This window comes from Silurus aristotelis, assembly GCF_946808225.1.
Source record: "Silurus aristotelis genome assembly, chromosome: 5".
Taxonomy (NCBI): domain Eukaryota; kingdom Metazoa; phylum Chordata; class Actinopteri; order Siluriformes; family Siluridae; genus Silurus; species Silurus aristotelis.
Genome location: NC_139578.1, coordinates 5,578,187 through 5,589,764, shown reverse-complemented (window position 1 = coordinate 5,589,764; position 11,578 = coordinate 5,578,187). Strand labels below are relative to the sequence as shown.

Below are 11,578 nucleotides of genomic sequence, written 5' to 3'. Positions count from 1 at the left end.
TCCTGCACTTATTGGCTACATTTTCCATCAATCATTTTGTTTCCATAATGCTACTGGCTGGAAATAAAAGGTTTGAAATGATAGGTGGTGCATAATAAACGTCACCTGGACACCCGCTTATGGATTGTACACTTAAGCCCAAGATTACGCATCTTTTAATATTTATTTGATTTTTTATTTATTTTTTAGTGTGTGGTCTTATTTGTTTTTTTTTTTCATTCATTTTCTCCCGCTTATCCGTAATTCGGGTCGCGGGGGCAGAAGTCTAAGCAGGCCCCCGCCTTCGACTGCTGCGCAATCCTCACAGCACAGTCCCTTACGGTCCCTCCTGCAGGTGGTGAGCCCACGGGAAGGCGGCCCCACGTCACTCCGACGTCACGGACCTTGATATTTTTCCTCGTAAGGGACCCCCGGAGCATAGAGGGTTAAGGGCCTTGCTCAAGGGCCCAAGAGTGGCAGCTTGGCGAAACCGGGGCTTGAACCCCAGACCTCTTATTTGTTTTGTAACACTATAATCTACCAGCCATATTTGTTTTTTTTTTTACCACCAAGATGTCGTTTTTTTATGCAAAAGTTATTCCGAAACATATACAAACAATACACCAATCTGTGAAACATAAGAATAAAATAACTAAATTAAACTATCAAAATTAAATAATCGCTGCTTGAGGCTTAGACCTTTAGAGTGATGTATAGTTAGTCATGATTACTCTTCTCCCTTTTTAATTAATCTATTGCTAAACATTAACACCTGAGAACAATGGGATATCGGTCGCGCTGGTGTGACGCTAAAGGCTAAGAGGTTTAACCTGCAGTTGTAGATGACAACGCAAATGTTCACAGACGGTGTTTTCTGGAGGTGTTTCTGTGCCCATGCAGTGATTTTTATTACAGAATCATGCATGATGCAATGCAGGTTGTCTGAGGGTCCAAAGCTCACCAGCATCCAATGTTGAATTTCTGCTTTTTTGCGCCCTTTGCGCACAGATTTCTACAGATTTTCTGAATCTTTTGATATTATGTACTGTAGATGATAAGATTTGCAATCTGATAATGAGGAACAGTATTCTGAAATTGTTCCAGAATTTGGAGATTTTTCACATATTTGAAGTTGGAATTTTGAAATTGGAGTAGGAATTGTTACTTTAACAACATTTTCACACAAAAAAATTATTTTGTGAATACATTTATTGTGTATTCAACTTATTGGAACACATTGAATAAAGTGTAGGCACAAAAGATCTATTAAATTTACTGAACACAAATTGAATTGTGTGTGAAGTTCCTAAAGTTGATTGGTTACATGTTCATAACTGTATGTCAAGTCAAGTCAAGTTTATTTCTATAGCGCTTTTCACAACAGACATTGTCTCAAAGCAGCTTTACAGAAATCAACAGTCAAGGTGAATGGTGTGCATTTATCCCTGATGAGCAGCCGTGGCGCTGGGCAAGGAAAAACTCCCTTAGATGTAATGAGGAAGAAACCTTGAGAGGAACCAGACGCAAGGGCAGAAAAGGGGAACATTTGGGTCTTTAAACACTCCAGGAGGTCCAATGTCAAAACTCCACACATGTAGTGGGATCCAATTGACAGTGGTACGTCCCTAGTTGGTACAGGATGTTTGCGAGTTCGGCATCTACTTTTTCAAAGCTCCATAATCTTCATGAGGTGGGACGTGACTGGAGCTGGCCAAACCTCAGAATGCCTTGGGATGGGGAGAGAAAGAGAAGCAGTGGAGAGAAATTGTGCTGTTCATGATATTAACAGCGCAAGTTGATAATGTGCATGTGATCATATGTTCTGGAGCACAAGGTTATGATGTGAGACGTATGTTATGTGTAGGCTTTGCTAAAAAGATACTTTTTTAATCTGCATTTAAACTGGGAGAGTGTGTCTGAGCCCCGAACACTGTCAGGAAGACTGTTCCAAAGTTTAGGAGCTAAATGTGAGAATGATCTACCGCCTTTAGTGGACTTTGCTATTCTAGGAACAACTAGAAGTCCAAAGTTTTGAGATCTCAGGGAGCGTGACGGATTGTAGCGTGTTAAAAGACTGGAGAGATACATGGAAGCCAAACCATTTAGGGCTTTATAAGTAAGAAGTAGTAGTTTGTAATCTATTCGAAACTTAACAGGTAGCCAGTGTAGGGACGATAAGATTGGGGTTATATGATCATATTTTCCTGACCTTGTAAGAACTCTTGCTGCCGCATTCTGAACTAACTGAAGCTTGTTTATTAATGATGCAGGACATCCACCTAGTAATGCATTACAATAGTCTATTCTAGAGGTCATAAACGCATGGATGAGCTTCTCTGCATCAGATATAGATAAGATATTTCTTAGCTTAGAAATATTTCTAAGGTGAAAGAAGGCTGTTTTTTGTAACTTGGTTGATGTGATTTTTGAAAGATAAGTTGCTGTATAAAATAACTCCCACGTCTTTTACCGTTGAACAAGTGGTTACAGAACATCCGTCTAAATGCAGGTTGAGATGCTGGAGCTGCTGTATACTGGTTTCTGGTCCGATGAGCAAAATCTCTGTCTTATCGGAATTTAATAGTAGAAAGTTATGGGTCATCCAATCTCTTATTTCTTCAACACACTCAGTTATCCGAGCTAATTGAGCTGTATTGCCTGGTTTTGATGAGATGTATAGCTGGGTATCATCAGCATAACAATGGACGCTAATTCCATGCCTTCTAATAATATTTCCTAAGGGAAGCATGTATATTGTGAAAAGCAGGGGTCCTAGAACTGAACCCTGTGGCATGCCATAATTCACTAGCATTAGCCTGGATATAGCTTTCTATTTTTCCATCATGATCTATAGTGTTGAATGCTGCACTAAGATCTAGAAAAACTAACAGCGAGATGAAGCCTTGGTCTGAAGCTAAAAACAGGTCATTAGTGATTTTAACTAGAGCAGTTTCTGTGCTATGATGGGGCCTAAAACCTGACTGAAACTCTTCAAAGATATTGTTCTCTTGCAAGTGTGAACATAACTGGGCAGCAACAATCTTTTCTAAAATCTTAGATATAAATGCGAGATTTTAAATGGGTCTGAAATTCGATAGTGTGTTTGGATCCAGATTAGGTTTCTTAATAAGGGGCTTAATAACTGTTAACGTGAGGGATTTAGAGACGTGACCTAACGATAGTAACGATAACGAGAGTTGATTATATTCTTACCAGCTGTATATAACACTTCCTTAAATAGATTAGTAGGAATGGTGATCTAACTGACATGTTGATTTAGCTTTGGTAATAACATTATACAGTTCTTCCTGTCCTATACATGTAAAACAGTGTAGTTGTGGAGTTGTAGGTGAGATTGGGTCAGAAGATGTGGAGTTGTAGGTGAGATTGGGTCAGGAGATGATCTCAGAGGTTGGACCTCCACAGTTGTTTTTCTAATGTTATAAATTTTTTCAGTGAAGAAATTCATAAAGTCCTCACTACTAAACTGTGATGGAACACAATTTTCAGATACCTGATTTGCAGTTAATTTAGCTACTGTACTGAAAAGGAACCTGGGATTGTTTTTTTTTTTTTAAGTTTGCTCAGGTGTTCAGCTCTAGCAGCTTTTAGCGCCTGTCTGTAGCTGAGCATACTGTCTTTATACGCAATTCTAAATACCTCCAATGTAGTTTTCCTCCAATTTCTCTCCAGATTACATGCTGTTCTCTTGAGGGCATGCGTATGACTATTATACCAAGGTGCAGGTGCTTGTTCTCTAACCTTTTTTAACCAGATGGTGGCAACAGTGTCTAATGGGCTAGTGAGGATAAGGTCTATGTTGTTTTAGCCATTTCATCAATATTATTAGTAGGTTTTTTTTTTTTTTTGTATAGTGCTTTTAACAATGAACATTGTCTCAAAGCAGGGTTATGTGAGAGGTTTTGTGAGAGGTTATGTGAGAGGTTATGGGTTTAGTGAGTAATTGAGATAAATCAGGCAGGTTATTTATGAATCTGTCCTTAGTGGTCGGAACAATAGTCCTACCAGGTGGATAAACACAGTGAAACACGGCTAATCTGCACTACCGGTAGTGTGTACAGTATGAGATAATGGTCTGTGATGTCATCACTCTGGGGTAAAATATCTATATCAGTGACGTCTGCTCCGTGGGATATTATTAAGTCTAGTGTGTGGTTAAAACGATGAGTTAGTCTGGTGACGTTTTGTTTAACCCCAAAAGAGTTTAACAAGTCGACAAATGATAATCCTAGGGCATCGTTTACATCATCTACATAAATATAAAATCTCCTACAAGCAGCACTTTATCAAAATTGATCAAGAGGTCTGATAGAAAACAAGCAAACTCTTGAAGAAAATCAGCGTAGGGCCCTGGGGGTCTGTACACGGTGACCAGAGCGAGTTTTCTATGTATGTCTGAAAGTACAATTTTAAGAACGAGCACTTCAAATGATTTAAAGCTGAATCCTAATCTCTGACTAACATTAAGAGAGGCACTATAAATGGTAGCTACACTTCCCCCACGACCAGTCTGACAGGGTTTATGCTTATAAACATATCCTGACGGTGTCGACTCGTTTAGACCCATATAATCACCTGGTTTAATCCAGGTTTCAGTGAGACAGAGTGCTGAGAGATTATTATCTGTGATGATCTCATTTACAATCAGTGCTTTGAGTGCAAGTGATCTAATGTTTAAAAGACCAAACTTTAGAACTTCGTTATGTTTGTTTATCTGTCATTTTTCAGTTTTAACTGCAATAAGATTATTTCTGGATCTTGTGTATTTAATTCTTGGTTTTACTACACGAGAAATGGATATGTTTTCTATAAACTGGGCTGTGTGCTCACTTGTAAATATTTGGTTTGTTGTATAAATGTTCTCATAGTTTAAAATTTCCTGATGTCTTACCAGTCAGATAGTGTGAAGTATCCTAGAGATGTTATCTGATAGGACTGCTGCTCCAACTCTGCTGGGGTGCAGGCCATCAGGGCGGAAGAACCTAGGACGCTCCCAGAAACAGTTCCAGTTATTAATAAAGAGAAGTTTGTGCTCTCGACACCATGACTGTAACCATTCATTTAGTGCAAGGAGTCTACTAAACTTCTCAGCCCCTCGCTGGTAAGTGGGAAGAGGTCCTGACACTATGATCCTCGTTGTGGGTGATGTGCGCCACCAGGATCCTGAAATCCCTCTTTAAGATCTTCGTTTGCCTCAGCCGGGTGTCGTTCGTTTCAGCATGGAGAACAACCGCTCTGAAGTTCTCGTTCAGAATGTCTATATAGGTGGAAAGTGCACTAAAGCACACCAAGCTAAACTTTCAGGATTTGTGGTCCATGGTCTATGTGAGTTGTCCACAAAAAAAAAGGATTATCACAGTACCCCACAAAAACTAATAAAATGTAAACCTAACAAATTCAAGCAGTCCAATTTGTCTGATGTGTTTTTAAGATAGTCTATTCAAGTTTTTGTTTTTTTTCCACCTGTAGTCTTTTTCTAAACTAGCCCATTCTAATGTAAAACCAGAACTTTGGCAACCCTGGTTATTCATAAAAAATGTAGTTCTATGTATTTTTATTTGTATAGTGCTTTTAACACTGAACATTGTCTCGAAGCAGCTTTACACAGATTATAACTTTGTTCGTGTTGCCCTGTCTGTATGTGTGTTTGTGCAGAACACATTTTTATTGGTGTCAAGAACAGCCTAATTTAGAAAATAAAGATATGCCCAAAATGTTGACAAAAGTCATTAAGGAGAACAGCGAACTGGAACAGAACTACTCTCAACAATCACTTTGACCATTGCTGCTAAATTTATTACTTCATGTCACTGCCTGACACAGGATTACCACACAGGGTCAACATGTTAGTTCATATCATAAATATTACAAATTATATTCTATTTTCCCCATCTGTTTAATGTCACATCACTATTTGCCATGCACGTTTGCATTTGAAACACCAATAAGCACACATTGACCACTATCATTATGCCTTCAATGAGCTGTGATGTGATGATGAGGAACCATCTAAAAATTTTCAGTTTTGCTCTATTCCAAATAACCCTGTTCTGCAAAGAAGAATAACAATGTAGTTAGATAACTGGATAGGCACAAGAAAACTCCATTCTGCCTGTTACCTATGAAAGATGTGGCAAGGCATTACTTTATGTTTACATTGTTTGTTGCTTTACCACTGGGTTTTATATTAGCATATTACATCTTGCATAGCTTTTGTTTATATTTATAGTTTTGCCTAGGCTATACACTGGCTACTTTGAGGTGATAAATAAGATTACCACCAACTTTTTTTGTTTGTTTTTTAAAGCTTGATTAGCGTTTAAGTAGATGTTGCCATTTATAGCCCACATATAAGATCTTTTAAGTGCTACAGTTTTGTTTTGCTTATCTTAACTTCAGTTCTTAATGTTTTTTTTGGGAGTTTTTATTTAACTGAGCCAAAACGAATAATCAGTTTATTTGTCAGTATCGTTTCTTAGATTAAAAAATAAAAGCTCTGCCATTACTTTTATCTCAATGCTCATTTAAATGCTGGATAAAATAAAAAGGTCACGTGAACTAAAAAGGTTTATTTCTACTGTCATTGATACGTGTTACAGTGAGGAAAATAAGTATTTGAACACCCTGCTATTTTGCAAGTTCTCCCACTTAGAAATCATGGAGGGGTCTGAAATTATCATCGTAGGTGCATGTCCACTGTGAGAGACATAATCTAAAAAAGAAATCCAGAAATCACAATATATGATTTTTAAACTATTTATTTGTATGATACAGCTGCAAATAAGTATTTGAACACCTGTCTATCAGCTAGAATTCTGACCCCTACATTTATTATCCTAAATTAGATGCACCTGTTTGAGGTCGTTAGCTGCATAAAGACACCTGTCCACCCCATACAATCAGTAAGAATCCAACTACTAACATGGCCAAGACCAAAGAGCTGTCCAAAGACACTAGAGACAAAATTGTACACCTCCACAAGGCTGGAAAGGGCTACGGGGAAATTGCCAAACAGCTTGGTGAAAAAAGGTCCACTGTTGGAGCAATCATTAGAAAATAGAAAAACCTTAACATGACTGTCAATCTCCATCGGACTGGGGCTCCATGCAAGATCTCACCTCGTGGGGTCTCAATGATCCTAAAGAAGGTGAGAAATCAGCCCAGAACTACATGGGAGGAGCTGGTCAATGACCTGAAAAGAGCTGGGACCACTGTTTCCAAGGTTACTGTTGATTATACACTAAGACGTCATGGTTTGAAATCATGCATGGCACGGAAGGTTCCCCTGCTTAAACCAGCACATGTCCAGGCACGTCTTAAGTTTGCCAATGACCATTTGGATGATCCAGAGGAGTCATGGGAGAAAGTCATGTGGTCAGATGAGACCAAAATAGAACTTTTGGGTCATAATTCCACTAAACGTGTTTGGAGGAAGAAGAATGATGAGTACCATCCCAAGAACACCATCCCTACTGTGAAGCATGGGGGTGGTAGCATCATGCTTTGAAGGTGTTTTTCTGCACATAGGACAGGGCGACTGCACTGTATTAAGGAGAGGATGACCGGGGCCATGTATTGCGAGATTTTGGGAAACAACCTCCTTCCCTCAGTTAGAGCATTGAAGATGGGTCGAGGCTGGGCCTTCCAACATGACAATGACCCGAAGCACACAGCCAGGATAACCAAGGAGTGGCTCTATAAGAAGCATATCAAGGTTCTGGCATGGCCTAGCCAGTTTCCAGACCTAAACCCAATAGAGAATCTTTGGAGGAAGATCAAACTCCGTGTTTCTCAGCGACAGGCCAGAAACCTGACTGATCTAGAGAAGATCTCTGTGGAGGAGTGGGCCAGTCCCTCCTGCAGTGTGTGCAAACTTGGTGAAAAACTACAGGAAATGTTTGACCTCTGTAATTGCAAACAAAGGCTACTGTACCAAATATTAACATTGACTTTCTCAGGTGTTCAAATACTTATTTGCAGCTGTATCATACAAATAAATAGTTAAAAAAATCATACATTGTGATTTCTGGATTTTTTTTTTTTAGATTATGTCTCTCACAGTGGACATGCACCTACGATGACAATTTCAGACCCCTCCATGATTTCTAAGTGGGAAAACTTGCAAAATAGCAGGGTGTTCAAATACTTATTTTCCTCACTGTAGTATAGTTATTTATTTTCTTCTTTCTCTCTACAGAAGTATCGTCAGATCGCTCCCCTAGACGGCGGAGCATCTCTGGCCTTGGCAGCTCTGAGAAGAACGTTTCAGTGGATGGGCCCATCTCCTCGCCCTTCAAGGTGCCAGTGAGTGACCACATCAAACAGCAACACACTAGACCTGAATGGTTGGACACATATTTTATAAGTAACAATCCATCACTTCAGCATCGGAAAACATTTAAATATGAACCAAACCATATGCCAGACAGGTGGAATTTTTCAGGCATGATTTTGTGATTTCAACCGATTTTCAACTAGACTGTTTTAAATTCCCTGTACAGTTAATATTTTTGATTGGATACATGAGCTTATACCCTGGCCACAGTCTCTTTATGGCACAAACCATTGAAAAAGATTTAATGAAGAGATTTTATGTCGCAAAATGGAATTCGTCCTTAGTGTTTGCAATTGTTTAACTTAAAGCTGCTTAAAACATAGAGCTACTGTATCCAGGGTAATGTCATCATACAATCACAAAGGTTGAACCACATCTAACAATCATATATCATGCTATCTCTCGCTCTCGCTCTCTGCTTTTTCTTTAAGGGTTTTTTCAGTAAACGACTGAAAGGATCAATTAAAAGGACAAAGAGCCAGACGAAACTGGATCGGAACCCAAGCTTCAGGCTACCGTCATTAAGACCTATTGAGAATGACAGGTGCTGCGTTTGTTTTGTCTTCTCTTCAAGACCATTTGTTTATGACAGCTTGTGTTCTATATAAAAATGTTCATGTAGGAAAAACATAATTTAAAACAGCCACATGTAAGCTGTTACTAACATGTAATCCTTAAAACGTGCTTTTTTTTTTTTGGTGAAGGGAGTGCAATTGAAAGTTAATTACTTTTTTTGATCTCTTTTTCTGAATATTGGCCTGCCTTTCACATTTGGTTGGTTGGTACTCGGAACAACAGTGTTAAATCATCTTGTGGATGATCATGGAGATACAGTAACTAATAAACTACTTCTGAAGACAACAACTACTATAGCATGTTAATCTTAAAAGCACTTATTGCCCAAAATTGAAGACTGAAGACATTTAATTCCAGAGCCATTGAGATTAGCATTGACTTCTCTAAACTGAGTGGCCCAAATCTGTTCAAGCAAGCCCCTTTGCACAATTGAGGTCCATGTCCATGGTTCTGAAAATCAGATATTTTCATATATTCTCAGTTCTCAAATATCTTTTTGAGCAGTGCATATTTTATTTTTATTATTATATTTTTTGTCTATTATTACATGCAAATTTTTTTCCCTTTAAATTGGAAAACGATTGTTAGTAAACAAACCATTTTAAAATAGATTTTAATTTAGAGACATTTTTAGCTCATTGGTCTATTGAGATGTCATGTTTTTGGAAGATTGAAACAATTCATGGAAGATTGAAACGTGTTTATCAAGCATTTGGTTGTATTTGGTTCCTTCAAGGTTCCCTTTATGGCTACAGTAAAGTGCAACCTCGATACTCAGGTTGCGTTCTATGACCCCTACACAAACTAAACAAATATTCGTGAGGTTTTGACTCTCCTTTTGATGGTACGTTTTTTAAGGGGAATTGTACATGTTCTCTACTGTAAACTCAACATAAATTGTGAATACTTCTTATAAATGTTTTATTTACTACTTTAGATGAATAATACAATAATGAAAGTTTTTTAAACATTTTTATGTAATTTATTAGTACAAACTCTGTTTTGAATTGTTACTCCGACCTTTCGAGCCACTTGTGGCTTCTCGCGACCTATCAGATTTTTTGCGGGTTACTCTCAGTCCAGTTCCGAACTAAAAGTCGCAAACTATCCAGGTCGCGAGTGTCAAGGTCGCAAGTATTGAGGTTCCACTGTATTTCTTGTTCATTCTTCAAAAATACAATCTAGCTTATGACTCTAACACAACACTTTTTTGATTGTAGGTAAAGTGGGATGTTGGCTGTATTTGGTCTTCCCATAAAATAACACTTAACTCAGGAAATACCATAGTGGTGAATTAGACTGAGAGGAGGCGAATCTGACACCACTCTTTGTATTCACGTACATTATAAATCCATTGTAGTTTTCAGAGGTCATTCTTGTTGGCAGTTACCCATGTTATTATAACATGGTGTGTTGCATGGGGTAGAGACATATATTTAATAAATGAAGAACTTTGAATGTGCTTTGTAACAACAGGAATCAGTGCAAGCATGATTGTGTACTTATTCCTGTATGTGCCAGCATTGTTTGAGACATTTGCGCACACAGTTTTCAGGCTCCTTAGCCACCACTCCTCTTAGCGGCATCCCTATAGCAACACTCTCCTGAGCTTCAGGAGCGTTTCCCTTGTTTATCAGCTGCTGCTCAGCAGAATGGTGAAGCCTAGTCACCTTCTGCCACACCTGTAGATTCTAACTGATATGCAGCGGCCAGCTGAAAGGCATTTATTTCTGTAAAGAAGATTGTGGATTCCAGCGACGATATGAACCACTGATATGCTCTGGGGAGACTATCTCAAGTGGACCTTTAGTTGCTTTTTGTAGGTATTAGTTTTCTCTTCCTGGAAAACAGCAAGTTCCAGTAAAATTACTGCATTTCTAGCTGCATGACTGATATGTGATAACATAAAGAGACCTCCTGAGCATTAGTGAATATATAAAGATTAGGTATGTTAAGAACATTTTTATTTGTCTCGTTCTGTGTTAATTTATTTATTTATTTATTTATTTTTTATTATTACAGTCTTGTGGTTTGCTCCCATCAATTTATTTATTTATTTCTTTTTTATTTACCTTGGACAAAACCTTAGATAGCAATGTTAAATTAAGCATGTTTTCCTTTTAACTCAGAGTGTTTATTTACAGAGACAGAAAGCATTATCTGAGATACAAATTGGATAAAACAATTAAATTAATGCACAATACCAGTTTTCTAGCTAGTTGATAAAAATGTGAATATGGTTTAATTTAAACAAATCAGTTGAACACTTGTAATGGTAATAGGTCACGAGGTCTACCCAAGCTGAAAGAGTCCTGTTCACATGAGTCTTTGCTCAGTCCGAGCAGTGCTGTGGAGGCACTAGATCTCAGCATGGATGATGAGGATGTTTACATTAAACCACTTCACAGCAGTGTGCTGGGACAGGAGTTCTGTTTTGAGGTAAAAAAAAAAATAATAATAATTTTGTCATGCCTTCTATATTATCATGTTCATATAATTATGTATACTAGTCAAGTTTTTTGGTTTATTGGGTTTCATATAAGCTTTGAAGCTTATGAATATCTTTCTTACTACATTATACTCACAAAAGTTATTCTAAGAGTTTTTTAGCCCATCTCTGTCTCTTCTAATCTCCAGTCCATGTAATGTGGAATGCCTCATTTTCAG

General features: G+C 38.0%; 1 protein-coding gene across 9 annotated transcripts in view; it reads left to right on the top strand.

The window, feature by feature from the left end:
- rasal2 (RAS protein activator like 2) overlaps window positions 1-11,578 on the top strand; it is an 85,614-nt gene that overhangs the window by 45,078 nt on the left and 28,958 nt on the right. For 7 of the 9 annotated variants that reach the window (XM_083541637.1, XM_083541635.1, XM_083541634.1 and 4 more), the window contains exons 4-6: window positions 8,198-8,304; window positions 8,767-8,879; window positions 11,194-11,350. In XM_083541637.1, coding sequence (XP_083397763.1) covers window positions 8,198-8,304; window positions 8,767-8,879; window positions 11,194-11,350 — 377 coding nt within the window. The remainder of the gene's footprint in view (window positions 1-8,197; window positions 8,305-8,766; window positions 8,880-11,193; window positions 11,351-11,578) is intronic. The other 2 variants (XM_083541636.1, XM_083541631.1) reach the window with 1 other exon arrangement.